This window comes from Chinchilla lanigera, unplaced genomic scaffold (assembly GCF_000276665.1).
Source record: "Chinchilla lanigera isolate Chin_1 unplaced genomic scaffold, ChiLan1.0 scaffold00019, whole genome shotgun sequence".
Taxonomy (NCBI): Eukaryota; Metazoa; Chordata; class Mammalia; order Rodentia; family Chinchillidae; genus Chinchilla; species Chinchilla lanigera.
The window spans coordinates 21,287,901-21,306,184 of NW_004955420.1; the positions used below are offsets into that span (position 1 = coordinate 21,287,901).

Below are 18,284 nucleotides of genomic sequence, written 5' to 3' on the forward strand. Positions count from 1 at the left end.
TCATGTAGGACAAACTAGCCCAACGATATGTAGTGTTCATCAGCAACTCAACTTTGGGAGCTTGGTTTCAGGGGTTCTTTTCTATCTGCATTCATTCCCGAGAAGTAAAAGGATAAACAGCATGGTTCTGCTGTTTGTTTCTGCATTCAAGAATCATGAAAAGATCATGGATGGAAGCCAAATTTTCTATTAATTTTAATGATTAATCACGGGAGCCATGAAGAAGTCTAAGATATGCAGTGATATGCTTCATACTTTGCCTCAAGACACAAGCACAGACACGAGTTCACTGCTCACTATTCATTTCTGGAGAAAAACATCTGAGAAGAGCTATGTGTCCCTACCTGTATCCTCTTCACCCTTGGGAAAACCCCATTAGAAAGCAGCTTCCTGTGATTCTCAGCACAGTACTGCAACCCTTGCTCCTAGAGACCCCAGAGGGCTTCTACTGAGTGACTGGGAGTCCCCAAGGAGTGCTTACACAGGTGCTTGCAAGAGGTAGGGACCGGAAGAATAAGCAATCATCTATACATTAGAACCAGAAGCTGAGCTGTGTCTCTTCCTCCTCCCTGTATGAGTTTCTTGCAAGGCATGAGGGATAGAACGGTACCGTCGGACCAATGTTGTGCTAATCAATATTTAACAGCAAGCTCTGGTGGGCAGAAGGGAAGGGGAGCCCTGGTCTATATTATCTACAAATTGCTGTGGCGTAAACACTCCCCCATAACTAAGTTTGAAGCTACGAACAGATGTCACTGAAGGCCACATTGGACAGAGACAAGCATAACCTCCCCCAGCACCTCGCTGGGAAGGGTCCTGGGACCACCATGGTCTGCAGGTGTCAGGACACAGATAACACTGCATCACTGCTCCTGAGATGTCCTCCTACCCACACCAGCTGGACCCACGGTGCCTCTATCTCCCAGATCACCTGTGGGGCCACGGTGTCACCATCTGTCCACACGCCAGCCCTCCTGCGTAACTTCAGGGCCCCATTTTCATTTCCATTCCCACAGCACCTAGCAGGGTGCCTGGGAAAAGCAGACACATGAAGAATGTTTGCAAAATAAATGTTTATTGAGTGGATCCCGGAATGGATAAGGGAATGCTCCAAGGGAGGGGAGGGGAGGGGAACAGAAGCTGCCGTCAAGCATCTGCAGAGATCTCTTACAGAAAAGAGGTGGGCTTTATTCTTATGATACCAGTGGATAAAACCAGGGCCAAAAAGAGGAGGTGGCAGGGAAACAGGCTTAAATAATCAGTGCTCCCGGCTCCTGCGGTTCTATAGAATCCACAGTCCTCCCCGCCTCCCACCTCTCTGTAAGCGCCTTAAATCTACTCCCACAGCCTCCAGTCCTGCCTCCACACTCTAGCCCAGGGAGAAGAGATTTGAGGATTGCCGCAAATACTAAGGGAGCATCTGCTGGTGTGTGTCATTCGCCCAGAAGAGTTAGGACCACTCAAAGTAACAGGGGAGGCATCTTGCGTATCTCCCTCACATCAGCAAGTTAATGCACAGAAAGACCAACGGGGTATTCAGGCTTTCGCTCCCATCCTTCCTCCACCCCTGCTTGACTGGCTTCGCTTTAAACTTTTACTCCCCTGCTCCTTTCTCATCACCATCCTCTTCCCTGCATGGCCCATGATTTTTGTTTCACTACCAATCTGTGGTCCCCTCCAAGACGGAAAGAAACACCCTTGTCTGAGTCCCCAGTGCTTCCAGAGCATCTGGTACCCAGGAGGTGCCCAAGGAGCATTTGTTAGACAAACATACTCACAAATGAGAAATAAAGTGCACTTCCTACATCTCTCCTTTTGATATTCCAAATTGGCTAAGTTCCCGGAAACACCTAAAAACAATTTGCAGTATAAAAAAGCTATGAAGGTAGCCAGCGATCTGTGAGAAGGTGATTTAGGAAAACTCAAGAGTGTCCGTTCCACGTCCTTCTGGGACCAATTGTAAAAATCTTTTTCTCAGAGACAAATGACTACAAAAACTTTAATACCCAGATAGTTCCCTGCTTAGGAACATGCTGTGTTCTGAACATGTACTTACAGAACCATTGTTTGAAATTCAGAATGCCGTTTCTCATAAACCACGCTCAAAAAGAGTAACTGACAACATAGCCCTGACTTGAGACATTTGCCAAGGGAACCAGTAGGAAACAATGAAGCTATACTGTGGAGCCAATTTTTTCTTTTAAACATCATAAAATAGACATACAGAATGTGTCAAACCACACAGTCGCCTCTGTTCAAGGGGTAACACCGGGAGGCAGTAAAGGGAGATTTTAAATGGTTTCTTCTGCTGTGAATGCTGAGAGTTGAGAAAAAGCAAGTTACTTCTGGAGCAGTCACAGATCTGCCGGGGGGCATCTGAGATGCTGCTCAGCTGGGATCTGTGGCTCAGGCTTGAGGGTGCAGAGGAATCCCCCGCAGGGCTTGCTCAAAAGCTTTCTCTCTCTTCTGGTCTTTCAAGAGAGAGAGGAGCAAAATACATCATGAAGTGCTTCAAATGGTTATTACTTTTATTATTATATTGCCCAACAACTAACAATATTAAAATCTGCTTGGAGAATCAAGACAAAGATGCCAAAAAATATATAGCCGGGCAACCACGAAGCAGTGTTTATAATACAGTTCAGTTTGTTCATGAGTGGTACACGGGAAAAATGAAGCCAGCTCAGGTGGGAGAGACTCCCCCAGAGGAAGTGAAACCTGCTCGGGAGGGTTCTGGTTTCTGATGCCAGCTCCACCATGCTCTGGCTGGGGGATCCTGAGCCTTCGGCCTCCGTGTACAAGAGGCTGTCTTTCTCTTCCTGAAGACTCTCAGGAGAGTTACACAAGTGTGCACGGGCCTCAAACATGATAGCTGTTCGGCGGCAGGCAGCTCTTTTTGCAAGATTTGAAAATGGGAATAAACCTTCCCTCTATTGTAAACTCTCAGGGTCAACAAGGATGTTTAGTTGCCTTTTTAAAGTTCACTTCGGTAGTGTTGATGCCCTACTATGTGCAGTTCTTGAAAGGTGATTGGAAAACCATTAAGGAATAGTCTAAGGAAGACAGATGAGTGCCCCTCAGACAGGAAAGCACAGTGGGTATAAAGCATACGACAGTAGCCATGCTACATGGCAGCCCGGTGTAAGTATTAGAATAGATTATAAACAAATTGCATCGGAAGTATAGGAGAGAAAATAATGACCTTCACCTGGGTGGACATCAGAGGCAGCAGTACAGAAAGCGTGAGAGAGATAAAAGGCAGTTCTCCCAGCCTGAGCAGGACAGAGAGAGGGACGTGGACATGGTATGTTTCGAAAATGAAGTTAATCACTTCCTGGAAGTGTAAACGGATGAGCAGGCTGGGACCACTTCACACAGGGCCATTTTAGGAAACATTTGCTTTATTATGAAGCAGGAATTCCAAACACTATATGTGTAGCAGGAAACTGACCAATAGGCACGGTGCTAGAATGTTTCTAAATATTTCTTCTAGTGTTGGCAAAAGCCTACGCATATGCATTATTCTTCCCATTTTACAGATGAGGAATCTGAAGGTCTATGGGCTTTGGAACAAAAGAAGGGTTCTGGGGTCTATATTTTCAGAAGACAACTCTCACAGCAACGAGTGGGGAAAAATAGGTCAGAGAAGTGCCAGCACTTAGGGGCTCCCTTAATTTCTTACATGCTGTGACATTTTGTCCCCCCAAATCGGTTGGCAGGAGTTAGAGAAGTGACCAGTATTTCTAAAAATGGCCGTATCGTCTCAAAAGTTCTGTGGGTTGGGCAGGCTTCGAAGCATCTGGTCATTTATGGAATTAGAACCTTTTCCTCCCTGTGGTTCTTCCCAGCCTTCCCCATGCAAGGGTTTCCCTCCTGGGACTACAGTGAAGAATTCCACAGCAGCGTCTCCCAGCCACAGAGCAGAAAGCAGACCTGGAGTAATGTAGTAAACCAAAATTAGCCACTTTACAAGCGCATTAAAGCATAAAGATGACAGTCCAGTGCTCCAAATACAACAGGCAGGCAAAAGGCTTTTCTCTTCCTTTTTTCCACCTGCCTTATGCACACCTCCCTTTCCTTCTTTCCACCCTTCACTGTCCAGTAAACCAAGTCACAGTAGCTGAGAAAAGTGCTGCGTGCAGTGTCAGTGCCATGGTCCAATTCCAGGCAGGGGCAGCTTGGAGGTCTGCTTATTAGTCAGTCCAGAAGTCTGCTAGCTCCTTTATTAAGTTTTCATGTTAAAATACTGCTATCTTTAGGAGTGTGGAGTCAGAGTTGCTGACCTGAATTACATTACTGCTTCTTAGGAAGCAGACAAGGGAGCAAATAATAGAATTGAGCTTTTTTTTTTGGTTTGGTTTGGTTTTAACAAACTGTCTTCGGGGAGCCGACTCTCTTTAATAGTGATACTTGACATTTTTGCATAGCACTTCTAAAATTGCCAAAGCATGAACGTATAAGCTTCTTCATTTAATCACTGCACCATAGTACATATGACTATCCCCACTGTACAGAAGGCCAAACTGGGGCATGACAACACTGACCTAGGTCTTTCAGCTCCACCTAAATGGCATGATTATTATTCTTAAAACCTTGGCTCCTTTCCTCCAAAGCTTACCAGTGGTGTTGTGGGAATTTTCTCACTTTGCCTTATAGAGGGGTGCTACCCAGGTGGTCAGACAGTCCTTAGCAGTTATTCTGTCGACAGTAATTAACAGCAGTGGAGCCAGAAAAGATTGTAGAGATCATTTCCAACAGCCTTATTTTATCTATGTATTTTTTTTAAAGCCTGAAACTTACAGAAGGGTTGACCTAGACTGGATCCACAACCAGAACTGGCTGTTCTGTCCCCGTCCTACAATATCACAATCCCTCTCAAGCACAGTCAGGTGAAAGGTAAAATTAGGACCCAGTTAGTCCCAGTACCCATCCCAGCATTGTTTGGTGAAATAGAAGGGTCCTATTAACTGTGGAATCATGAAATATTTGGGGGAAGGGAGCTGGTAGGGAGCTGGTGTGGTCTTTTGTGTATGAGACAGGTGAGGGCTAGAAAGGAAAGCAGAATTCTACAGCCTGAACTTAGATCTCCCATTCCCCAGCCACCGAGGCCCCTTGTGCTTGCTAGCACGGTTCATAGCTGTGCTCAGAGGATCAAGCATCACAGTTTGTCAGAGACAGTCAGACTTGAACCTGTCCAGACACAGGTACTGAATCGCCCCTCGCTTTGCTTTGCAGGTGGAGATGAGGCACCAGCTGCCGGGTGGATGATGTGTTTCCCAGAGCAGCCCATGCGCGTAAGCTGCCAGCATGGAAGTGGCGGGGAATGTAAGGTGCAGCCTTCGGTCCAAACCGCCCTGTCTCTCAGAAACAAGGGCATCAGGGAAGACAAGAGGCCTAAAACCTGATGCTCAGAACCCCACCACCATCACCACCACCAGATTCCCTGCCTCCAGCCCTTTCCTTGCAACAATTTCCTCCAACCTAGAAGCAACACATGCTCCCTTCCCAAATGCAGCCCTCTTTAAGCCCAACCCCACATGCTGGCCTCCCTTCACATACCCTGAGAATCTACCCTATACAACTTGGCTCTTGATTCTATACTTCTTTTATTGCTTCTTAACCATCTTCACTATTTTACAGCTGACTCCAATTGCGAATGCTTTGCGGGCAGGAATCAAGCTTCCTCCTCTGTGCCTTACAGTGAATTGTGGAGCGTCCCCACAGGGCAGAGGCAAGCACAGGCTCACAGAGAGTTTTGACTTCAACATTCTCTCCGCTTCACCTTGGACATGCGCAGACAGCAAATGCTCAGTGAAGCCTCATCTGTTGCAATGTGGCTCCAGTCTTTTCAAAGAAAAGGCTCGGCTGCAGAAGCCCGGTGCAAACTGGAGAAAAGGCACCCCTCCTTCTGGACAGACAGAGCCCTGCTAGGCTGGGCAGACACATGGAGCATGGGGTGGATTTCAGCCCCTCGGCCGGGTGCTCCCTACAGTGGATGCTTTGCACCGCTTAGGCTGGGGCTCCTTGCAAGGCTAACAAAATCTTTCTTTTAATGGTTCTCCTATGCTGTCCATTGTGAGGGGGGAAGCTGGCATCAGATGCTTCCCAACTGGGAATGCAACTTCTTGTCAAAAGCAACAACAAAACATAAAAATCACACAAAACTAAAAACCACTCCGATAGCTCCTGTCCATGTCTACCCCGCCCCCAGGAGGGCATTCAGAGGTCCTGCCCTGTACTCTGTCAGCTTTCCTTTCTTCTGGTGGGAAGCTCCACAGCTCACAGTGAGCTGCCTTGTTTTCCTGCTTTTGCTTTCTCTCAGCTCGGTGCCCCTTTCCTGTTGACTTCCGGGTCAAGTTCCTTCAGCCCTCTCTAATCCCATCCCGCCCCCTACCTCCTCCATGCTGTCCTAATCAACACGAACTGTACTTCTTGCCACCCCATCCCTCTTTGCCTCCCACACTGCCTTGACCTCTCACACCATCCTTTTCCTCCATATTCTTAGCATCACATCCTTTTCCTCCGCATTCTTAGCATGCAACCCGGGATCAGCTGTCTCTTATCCCAGGCTTCTGTGCAATCACTGGGCATCAACCTTGATTCTTCACTGCCCAGAATTCCCCAAAAGAATCCATTTACAAACAAACTGGTGAACAATACTGACTCTACATATCTATTATAGAAGAACAACTACTTCTTCAGTCCACCCTCCAGCAAACTATTTACCAATCTGTGCAAGCATTTCCCTTCTCCAAGTCCTTGCTTGGCTGCTCTGTCCTGAGAATTTCTCTTTCATTCTTCTTTCCCAAATGCTCACAACCAAGTGGGAGCTCCATACTCTGCCTTCATGTGTCTCTCCCATTCGTCTCATCCAACTTACTCTCTTCCCATTCTAATAGCAGAGCAACTCAATGCTGCCCCATTCCCTACCTGCAGTTGTCGATGCCCAAATCCATCACGGGGCTCAGACACGTGCCCTCCTTCAGTCTAGCCTTCTCTAGAATACACAGAACCAAAAGAGCTTTCTTCTGATACATGGGAGAGTGTTTTCCTCCATGGAGGATGCAGTTCAGGAGCTCAGGATGGTGTCTTCCACATCCGCTCAACACAGTAAGCTTATGCCCAGGGTCTTCCTCTGCCAGGAACTAGGTAGGAACAACCTCGAGCCCTTTGTGTCTCTCCATCCATCTTTCCTCCCAAAGAATGCTGAAGGCTGGAGTTAGGAGGAAGTACCTGAAGATATAGTAGGAGCTTAATAAGTAGTTGGGAGATGAATGAGTCAGTGAGTGGAAGGGAAACAAGAAAGGATGAAAGAAGAACTTGTAAACGAGCACCTTCACCACACATCTTTCAGCCTAATTAAAAGAAGCTTAGAGAAGGAGGTGGATAGGACGAAGTATGAATGGTGGGTGGTTGGAGGAAGCACGCATGCAGAATTCTGGTGTCAGCTTTGCCTTTCTCGCCAGGTGGAATCTTGGGGACATCTCCGAGCCTCAGCTCCTCTTCCGTGCCAGACCCATCAGCCTTGCCTGCAGGTGTCCCAGCGTGCACACTGACCACCAGGGTCCTCGGGGAATATGACACTCCCAGACACTCGGGGCCCCCTCGGCGCCTCTGCACTCCCCCAGAAAGCTTTTCTTGGCTACAGTCCTGGCTCAGGGACCTTCCTTGCCTGCTGGCAGAAAAGAATTCTCAGCTGTGGAAACTGGTAAACTGCACATATTTTACAGATGAGAGTCCAAACTCCTGGTGACTCTAAATGTGGTGTGAAATGGACAGAAGTCATCCCGCTGGTGTGACATGCCGGAAATAGCATCGCCACCACCATGCATACATGCACGTCATGGAAAAAGAAGCAGTGAAAGTCCAAGTGCCTTGGCCAGTGCTATTGCCCCATTCCTCACCCCTCTCCCAAATTCCTTCCTGTGCCTTTCTGCATTTTTTCCTTTAAGGAAGTGGTCCATTTGTTTCGCAGGAAAACAGCCCAGCGTCACTTGAAGGTGAAGTGGGGAATTTAGGAGAACAGCCCTGAGATCTGAGGTGTTCTTCAGAGCCTAGCTCTGGCAGGGCTGGCAGCGCCCCCACCCCACAGACACGCAGAGGTGAAAACCTTTTCAGGCCAAACAGCCACTAGTCCACTGCCACCCGAGCCAGGGTTGTCAGAAACGTCTCTCTGGACGGGGCTGATGATTTGGATACTACAGGCACTGAGCTCCTGGGAAACAGAGAGAACTTGTGGAGCTTTTGTTTATATTTTTTCTCTGATTTGGTTGGGATATTTAAGCTAACCTAGACCTCCCAGTTTTCTAGGCTGAGAAAAGGAAATGCCCGGTGGGTATTTTATTTGTCAAAGAGGTGTCCTCCACCTCCAGGTGAGCTGGCCTCTGGCGCCCAACACGGTTGCATCCTTTCTGGGCCCCCAAGCCCCTACTCTTCCTCCAAAACCACAGTGGTGCCAGCCAGAGCCCTAATGATGCCCGCGCCCAAGTTGCACCAAAGGAACGTAGGTTCCCACTGAGCGGATCCGCATTCGCGTGTGTGGCGCGTGTGTTTGCGCGCGCGCGCGCGTGTGTGGCGGGGGCGGGCTCTGCGCCCGGGGGCAGGGCTCCGCAGTGAGAGTGGCAGCTGGACTTGCCAGGCTGCGAGGGACAGGGTGCAGAGCCGCAGTGCCGTAGTAGCGGGCAGCCGAGACAGACCGCCGGCAAACTGCAGATCCCCCAACAGAGGCTGAAGCCCGGGAGCTGCCTAACCGCAGGCGGGTCGCCTGATCTCCGCGGCGCGCCCCGGGGCTACCATCCCCCTCCCCCGAGAGGCCCGCGCGGGCGGGAAGACGCCCTTACGCCAGCTTCGGTCCCCTTTCTGTCTCTCGGTTCCTCTTTCCTCCCAAGTAAGGGAATAAACTGTGAGGAAGGAGCGCCCCGGGCAACCGCGCAACCAAGTGTTGCACGGTGAGGTAAGACAGCCGCCGGCCGGACAGAGGGGGTCTCGAGTTTGGGGGTGGCAGGGAGTGCAGCAACTTGGAAAAGGAGGGCAAGGTAGCAGCCGGGGCTGCAGGCGAGGTCACTGCGCTCACCCTGGCAGTGCCACCTGCCACGGAGCCCTGGGGGAGAGGATGCTCCCCGGAGGGGTGCGGATTTGGGGCGGGGGACCGGCAAGGGCTCAGGCTTGCCGGCGGTTAGGAGGCCTCCGGAGCCCAAAGACTCGCGAAAGAAAGGCGGCCTTGCTGCAAGCAGTTTGCTGGAGCGCCCGGTCTGCTCTCTCCCTCCTGGACTTACCTTGGCTCTTTGGTGTCCAGTGCGCGCTGCAGGCAGCGTAAGAGGTGCGAAGCGCGGGGGACACTTCTCCTGACGTCTGACTGTCCCGCGGGGCTCCGAGACTTCGGGGCCCTCGGCAAAGCTTGTGGGGTGGCGCACGTAAGGGGAAGCTAGAGAGCAGGGGAGGTCAAGACCTGTTCAGGCCCGGAGTCCCAAGGTGTGCCGGGATGCGTGTGTGCGGGTGTGTGTGCGTGTGTGTGTGTGTGTGTGCATGTGTGTGTTTACGCGCGCGCGCGAGTGTGCGTGTCTTGAAGGGTATGCATCCCAAATCACCTGTAGGGCTTTTGAAAACTCCACCGCCGGGCCACCTCGCCCTGCGTGTACGGAGACTGCCTTCCTCTTCCTCCGGACGAGTGAACCGGGGTGTGGGGAGGGGGCTGTGGAGTTGTAAAAAGCCCCACAGGTGACTCAGACGCGCCGCCTCCGTCGCCGCCATCGCTGCAGCCGGAGCTCGGACTGGGCAGGGGAGACACTGCCCACACGTGGGGAGCCCCCGGGGTCCCGGGGTGGCGGTTTCCGCCCGCGCGCCAAGGTGCTCCGTGGCTGCGCCCCAGGGGCGCGCAGGGCACCGCGCGGTTCTCGGGTCCGGCCTCGCGGGCGTGGATGACCCCGCAGTGGGGCGCAGGGCCCGGGAGGGCTGCTCGTCTCGCTTTGGTTCCGTGGGCTCGGAGCACGCACTTCGGGTCTGGATGTGCGGCGTTCCCCTCGCGACGCCAGGAGGGACGGTGGTCAGGACACCGAACCGGAAACTGCCCCTCGGGTCCGGATGGGGGCGTCGACCTCGTTATTTTGGTGCCTGGAATTCCCTGTTTCTAAATTACAGCTCGCAGAGCCACTTGCTAAAGCGCAGGCACCCTCACTGTCAGTGAAGGACATCAGAGCGGAGGGCGCAAATGTCAAGGTTTGGGCAGGAACGCTAGGGCGCAGGCAGGCTCCCGCACCCCTTGAATGCTTGCTGGTCTTCTCTTCTGTGTCCTAACGGAGGAAGGTATTTTCGCTGTGTGTCGTGTTCGAAAGGACTCTACTTGCCAGAATTTCCTCTCTGCATATAAACTATACTCGTTCAAACGACTGTTACTTGGCTAACGTCCAGTGTTCTGATCTAAGTCTTTTTTTTGCCGATTGGCCTTGAATGTGTAAGTCCATGATTACAGGTATCTTTCTAGAAGGGCTCCTGGGCCGGAAGGCAATAGATGAATCTTTCTAACTTACGGTTTTATGTAGTGCTTGGTTCAAATCAACCCTGTGATAGGGAGAAAAACAAACCTCGGAGCAGCTTGGAAGGTAGACTCTCAGCGATGGGAGAAGCCACTAAGCACATGTATTCCCACTTCCTCCACTCCAGCTGCCCACACGACACCATCAACAGGTGCCAGGGATCCCTCCAGCCTGACACTCAGAGGCCCAGGCTGGGCTCGTGTGAGGCTCTTCCAGGGCTGCCCCCGGCTCCTTCCCTGGAAGGGAAAGGAGAAGAGGAAAGGGAAGTGCTATTTCATTGTGGTTAAATTCTTTTTTAAAAATAGCTTATTGTGTTACAACATTACGATATACTCTTTTAATGTACAACTAATTCATGTCCATTAGAGAAAATTTGGGAAACTGCAAAGTGTGCAGAGAAATGAACACATCGTCCATGATTCCACCACCCAGATCCCACACTGTTAATATACTGGCATATTTCTTTCTATCTATTTTTATGCCTTGGAGTCATACAGTCCATAGAGGGCCAACATATATAGGTAACCTAATAAATGTACTTTGCATGGTGTTAAACGTTTTATATTCATTATGTCATTTAATCCTCTGAAGTCCCTGTGAGATAGGTATATTATTATCAACCCCGTTTTTCTAGGGTGGCAAATAGTTCAGGTGAACTATTGCTCAGATCACATAGCTCTAGTTCAAACCCAGGCTGTCTGAGCCCCAGAGTGTGGTCACTTAGCATCTGGAGCTATTGTTTCTTTGCTTTTTTTTTTCCTTAATGGATGTTACAGCAAAAGTCTTCCATGAACATTTATCCTGGCTGCACGTTACTACCCTGTGCATCATTTAAGTTGCTTCTTCTCTTTAGCAACTACAAATAACTCTCAACAAGGTCTTTGCTGCACACAATTACAATTTCTTTCTGTGTGTAGAGTGCAGGGAGCAGGGAGCAGGATCAGTAGGCCAAAGGGCATGACGGAGGATTCCCAGTGTATATGAGAAGCCACTTCTCAAAAGGGCTACACCAATTTAAACTCCTAACATGTTGTGGTTTATGTTCCCTGCAGAAAGTCCCTGTTGGTCTGCCATAAACTATTTTTTTATCAAATGCACTTCTATTCCCCAGAGGCAATCTACCATAAGGGTCAAAGTAGGTGACCCTTACGGACTCAGATTGCCCAGAGGTTCTCACATGACCAAGCTACACCACATGATCATCATCCCTTGTAGGAGAAGGAATCATATATATCACCCTACTTTATATTTCAAGGGTGAGTATGGAAGCCATATCATGTAAGACTCTATCCATTTTTATTTGAGCAACTGTCAGCTGCAGAATTTTTTGGCCAGCATCCATATTTTGAGCAAATCAAACTATTGTGTATAGCACATAAATGTGCATAGCATCCCACTTTTTCACACAAATAATTATACTAATCTTCACTCCTATGAATGTGCATTACTCTCCATATCCAGATTCTGCAAGCTCTACCAATCAGTGACAGCTTCTTCACATTTCGGCCATAATCACAGCATGTGGTCCAGATCCAAAGCTGCTACAAAATTCCAAGATAGGAGCTGATGTCATCTTATAATAAGAGTTTGCCTGACAAAAAAAAAAAAAAAAAAAAAACATCCTGTTCATTGGGGTTAGACTTCTCAGCTGCATCCATAGTACATGTGCATACATTTACCTCACTGTAGTAAAATCATTTATTTGCTTCTCCCCCACTGAATGGTGAGTTCCCTGAGGGCAGAAACTGTGACTAATTCTTCCCTGTATCCTCTACACCTGACATTTGATGGATGCATAATTGACAATTAAATGTGATGAATAAACAAATAAGAATTGTTGGGTGCTCGCTGTGCGTGTCTCTTTCCACGCATCTTTATTCTGTTCGTTGTGATCAGTTTCACAAATGTACCTGAAACACATCTGAAGCTGTGCTGTCTCTTCTCACATGTGGCTCGTTCCAAGGTCATTTACATCTTTTCAGTAAAATTAAATTGAAAATCCAGCTCCTTTGTCACACTAGTCATATTTCTACTGCTCAGATGCCGCATGTGGACTACCATATTGGAGAGGGCACACAGAGAACACTTCCTTCATTGTGAAAAGCTCAATTGAACCATGCTGGTTAGATGATCAGCTTGGTGCAGGCATGGGATGTGTCTATGTTTCATTTTCTACCATGTCTTCTGTACTAACGTAATGCTGGCCTAGAAGAAATGGGGGGAGTGGTAATAGGAAGTGTAATAGTAATATTAGCTATAGAATTTATTGGGCACCTACTCCAGGTCTATAATTGGGCATGTATTGTCTTATTTAATTGTCATCACTACAAGGCAGATGTTAACCCTATCTTGTGGAAAAGGAGACTGAGTTTCGGAAAGTTTGAGCAGTTTGGTTGTGTTTGAAAGCTGGTAGGAAAGGCTCAGTTTAAAACTCACATCTTGGGGCTGGGGAGATAGTTCAGTGGCATAGCACCTGCCTGGCAAGCACAGGGTCCTGAGTTCGATTTCTGGTACTAAAAAAAAAAAGACTAGAACAAAGCTCATACCTTTGGGATTTTATAACTTATTCTCTTAGATGTTTCTCTTTATTGCTTCAATAATTGAAGTATATGCTGTTGATGTAAATTACCACCATCTTGGTTTCCCAGGAAGTCAAAGAAAGGATACTTGGAAGGCATTTCAAGGGAAACAAGTGCTATAGATTCTGTGAAAGTAAATGGCATTTCAAGAATGCAAAATGGTACCCAGTGGCTCAGGAGCCCCTCTTCCTGGGTGAGTTAGATAGGAAGAGAGGAAACAACCCATCATGTGGTGTGACCAGAGGACCAAAACCTTGGAGAGTAAGCCAGACAGCGACCCTCCTCTGTGCTTCTCTTTGGGAAGTCCTGTCACCACCTTGCAAGACAGGTACTGGCTTGACCAAGCCCCACAGCCCACCGCTGGTCTAAGTTGGGTCTCTACTCCTCAGGGAGCCCTTTCTCCTGCTTCACCCTGCCTCACAGGCCACTTGGTGCAGCACCCACTGTCACCGTCACTCTTGCCTCAGTTTTCTCTAATTTCTATATTCTTAAAGAATAAAATGCCAACTTTCATGGGGGGCCTGATCAGCACTGAGAAGAGTGAGATAATCACCTCCTTTGGTCCCTCTTTCCTGTTTCTCTTAAAGTCCTCTAAGTTCTAACTAATTAGGAATCTATACTAGTGACACCTGGTGAGCCTAGTACCAACCCAAACAACCCAACTCTCTTTGAAAGCTGTCTTTGAACTCTTGCTCGCCGCTGCTCCCCCAGCTTGCACAGATAATACATAGGGTGCAAATAGGCAGCTTTGCATTTAGTCTTCATTTTGTCTTGGTAATTTCAGTCTCTATGGTTTCCTGCCACTCCTGAATGTAATGAGTATGATTTTTTCACTTAACTCATCAATAAGAAAAAATCATAGGATTCTGAAGTATTTCACCATAGGCTCCCTAGACATATTGATTTAATAATCAAATATTCGTCTTAGAAAATGCATTCAACATATTGTACTATCATTCAATGCATATTGTCTGTTGTTAAAAAGATTATCACAGAAATCTTACCAAAGGTCTTGGTAGATTCTCTATCACTGGTATGTGCTTGATCTGCCAAATAACCTGGACAAAGGAGGAATTGTGTTGGTCCAATATAAACTATTCTCATCAGACCCATGTTGGTTCCTAAGGATCAGAACTTCAGTACTAAGAGCTCATTCCTCATCTCATTTCCAGATGTTTCCTGCAGTTAATACCAGCCCCTCAAGATAAGAAATTTTTCCAGATCCTTTTCCTGTTTACAATAATAGAACTGTATTGGCCATGAAGATAATGGTGGTAGTGATGGTGGTGATGGTGGCTGCTGGTGGTGATGGTAGTGAGGATGATGGTGATGGTGACTGTTATGGTTTGTGTCTGGATGTCCCCCCAAAGCCTCATGCAGTCATGGGGTGGGCTTTTAGAGTTTATGATTGATCCATGATCCAACGCTGGGATGATGGGTGTGAGTGCTACATCGCCCTGGGGCGTATAGTTTGCATATGTAAGGGAGAGAAAGGAGTTGCTGCTCCTCCGTTTTGCTCTTTCTGTTTTTTGCCATCTTCCACCGCATGAACAGTTGCCCTCTGCCATGTGCCACTCTGCCTTGGAGCCAGCCAAGTACAGACTGAAACCTCCACAAATTGTAAGCTAAATAAACCTTTCCTTCCTTAATTTTGGGCATCAGATATTTTGTCCCAGCAATGAGAGAAAAGTAACCAACACAGTGACAATGATGGTGGTGGTGGTGGTAGCTTCCTTATTCTATAAGTCTTGACAGCTTAAGGATTGTAGTCTAGTTATCTCAGTTGCAGGTTGTCTTAGCATCATGAGATGTTATTCAATTAGGATAAGAGACATGTATTAACTTGGGACACAGCTAAGAGTTTCTAGCATTACAGAAAATGAGATTGGGGAAGGAGCCAAGAGAGAATCTGGCTCTAGGCTTTCATCTTATAAAGCTAGAATCTCAAGTGGGGTGCAGTAACACAAGCCTCTAATCTCGGCTACTCCAGAGTCTGAAGCAGAAGGCTTTTGAATTCAAAACCAGCCTGGATAACATAGCAAGACTCTCACACCAACATCACCAAAAACAATAAAAACAATAAAACAAAATGAGGAACATTACATCCTCAGGGGAAGACCCATTCCTGGAGTCACATAACCAGGGCAAGAATCCAGATCTCTACTTTTTGAGCAGTGCTTTCTTCTTCTTCTATAAAGAGGCTTAAAGCTCTGCTTCATGCAAAAAGATCCATTTCTATTTTTAGAATTAGCCTTTTATGTCAAGTCATTAATGCCTCAGTGAAAATTAAAGACTCTTTCCTGGCATCCTAATGTGAAAGGGGGAAGTAGAAGAAAGCTTGAGAATTTTCATTTTCCAAGTGGGAAGTGGAACTAAAAGTCTCAGGCAAAATAGGGACAGAGAGAAAAGGTTCAAGTAAGAGCAAGAGAAAGGTTCAAGTAAAAAGATAATCATGCTTTCAATGTGTACCATATTTAGATGATAACATTGCATTTACATCTGTGATCTCTCGTGATCCCAGCTACCTGGATGTCACCAGCCCCATTTTACTAGTGTGATTCCACCAAAGAGAAAGGATGAAAAAACTTAATGGCCACGGGGCAGCTGACAAACCCAGACTGGCCTGCCCAAGGAACCTTTGGGCCGTCACTCCTTTGTGTGTCTCTACATGGGGAGTCGTCTCCTCTCTTGGGGCATGAGCAGCGTCATCTACACAGGAAGTGAGTTTCTCTTTCTTAATAGCTGGTCTGGTGTGAAGACTCCCAGCCAGTATGATCACTTTGATCCACAGATGTCAAAATGCTTCAAATATTTGGGCCTAAATATTTTCATGCCCTGCTACATTTCTTCACCCCTCTGCTCAGGGACAGTGGCTCATAGAACTTTAGCAGCTGCCTCCGTATCCTTATCTGCAGTTAAATGAAGCAGAGAACACTCTATCTCCTAGAGGGCCAGGGTGCTTTTCTAGAATCCTTGAGGGCCATACAAAGTGGGTGCTGTAGTCCGGACCCCCAGTCCCTACCCCAATGTCCACAATCCTGAGAACATGCCAGCAGGTTCCTCATGCCACCATGATGAACAAGCTTTGACTGATCACAGAGTTATCTCTAACTATTAGAACTTAGAACCCTAGTTAGGACCTCAAACTATTAGAATCACAAAGAGTGATTCTCAACTATTAGGAAGCCACTAGTCACATCACATGTCCCTATAGCCAAAAAAGACCTGCTCTGCCCAAAAGTTCTTGCTGCCCTAAATCCTTCTTCGTGCAAACCATGGCAAATACACTCTGAAGGAGACTCATTCAATCATGCAACCAGTGCGAGGTCAGCAGATATGTACTGAGCACCCATTCTGCTAGGCAGTTTCTGGGGAGAACCAAATGCGTTTCCAGTTGGATGTAACAGCCAGAAACAGATAAAATGCTTCACTATCTTAAAATGAGAGTCAGCGTGATCTCTTCTCCCACCTGAGGAGTTCCTGGACCAAGGAGTCATCTGCTGTCTGGAGTGGATGAGCTTGCATGGTAGAAGTTAAGCACAGGAGTGTGGCTAATACGCTCTAGGTGGAGGGAACAGTGTAAACAAAGGCTCAGGGGCAGCTCAGGGTCTGCAGACTGATGCAGCTGGGGCAAAAGCCATGAGTCAGAAAGTGATGGGGGCTGAGCCACAGAGGGTTTGTCTGTTGCCTTAAAGAATATAATATTTGTTTCTTCTTAGGACAACAGGTGGGGAGTATTAAGAATTTTAAATGGGGACTATGACGTGAGATTTTAATGTTAGAACAGTCCCTTTGAATTCAAAAACAGCCTGTTTAACATAGCAAGACTCTCACACCAACATCTGTGGGGTAGGGAGAAGATAGGAAGCCGGGCCGCCTGTGAGAGATTCTGGAGGAAGCTTAGGTAATATGAAGGCTGACTAAATAATAGTATAAGAGGGAGGCACAGAGACAGGAAAGAACTTGTACCTGAGTGTACCTGGCGGAGTGACAGACAGGAACCGAGAATAGCCCCCAGTCTCCTCCCTTGTGGTCCTGAGAAAGTAGTGGTTTCAGCAACCCAGAGAATCAGGAAGCAAGTGCAGAGTGGGGTTAGTTAATGAGTTCAGCTGAGGACATGTTAAGCTTGGAGTGTCAGTGAGAGATCCAGCTAGAGATGCAGTTGGATAGATGAGCATTTTGCTGAATTAAAATCATACAATGTATGCATGAACCTTGAAATAACACAGAAAATGAAAGATGAATGTAAATCTTCACCACACTGACAAAAAAGCCAAAAAACACATTAAAATGGAATAATGAGTGAAAAATAATGGCAGCTATAAGTACATTAAGTACATACAGAATTTTTCAGAGAACAAAAAAGTATTAAAGACAAATTGTAATAAAAATATAGAAAAACATAAAAACTATAAAATATTTCATAATCTACTGGAAAAATTAAAAGTATATTTTGGTGAGTTATTAATCATAAGAGTAAAAAGGTGATAGGAAATCAGAGAAACAAGTTTACTCTCAATGAAAAAGATAAGAAAGTATCAGACAGCCTACAACATTAACTATCAGAAGGACATGGGATATAGCTGAAGAAGTTTGAAGTAATAAGACTTTGACCCAGACTTCTAGATTCTGGAATATGTGAAGTAAAAAATGTACCCAGAAAGCAGACTATTGAAATTTTATATTGAAAAAAAAATGTTCACTCAAAATATTCCGGTGAGCAGGGAAGTTCATGAACATTAAAAGTTGGCAATGGAAAAGACGCGATATAAGAAGAGGTGAACCATGAAATCATTAAAACACTGGGTTAATTTTTAAAAGTTATTAATATGGTCATGAAACAACGCAACCATTAAACATTATTCTTAATAAAGATGCATGAGACATTCATTCTAGTGACCTAAGTCTAAAAACTCAAGTTAAATCATTTGTGATCAACATGGATGGGAGTGGGAATAGGAAGATTTGGAACATTATAGTCAAGATAAAAACTAAAGAAGGAAATAGCAAGGAAACATAAAAATAGAAAGTATAAAATGAGACGGTAGAAGTGAGGTCAAATGTATTAGTTATCACATTAAGTGAAAATAGTTTAATCATTTCTATTAAAAGACAAAGAGCTCTGGATTGGGCAAAAAAACAATTCTAAATATATGCTGTTTCAAACAAAGTG

General features: G+C 46.7%; 2 protein-coding genes across 4 annotated transcripts in view; one reads left to right on the forward strand and one right to left on the reverse strand.

Annotated features, from left to right (window-relative positions):
• Window positions 1-18,284, reverse strand: part of LOC102029087 — a 37,693-nt gene that overhangs the window by 15,553 nt on the left and 3,856 nt on the right. The window contains exons 2-3 of the mRNA XM_005383601.1: window positions 9,588-10,126; window positions 9,276-9,424 (exon numbers count right to left, since the gene is read on the reverse strand). Of these exons, the coding sequence (XP_005383658.1) occupies window positions 9,276-9,424; window positions 9,588-10,126 (688 nt within the window). The remainder of the gene's footprint in view (window positions 1-9,275; window positions 9,425-9,587; window positions 10,127-18,284) is intronic.
• Dgkg (diacylglycerol kinase, gamma 90kDa) overlaps window positions 8,615-18,284 on the forward strand; it is a 185,137-nt gene continuing 175,467 nt past the window's right edge. For all 3 annotated transcript variants that reach the window (XM_005383282.2, XM_005383283.2, XM_005383284.2), the window contains exon 1: window positions 8,615-8,953. The gene's annotated coding sequence lies outside the window, so the exon portion shown is untranslated. The remainder of the gene's footprint in view (window positions 8,954-18,284) is intronic.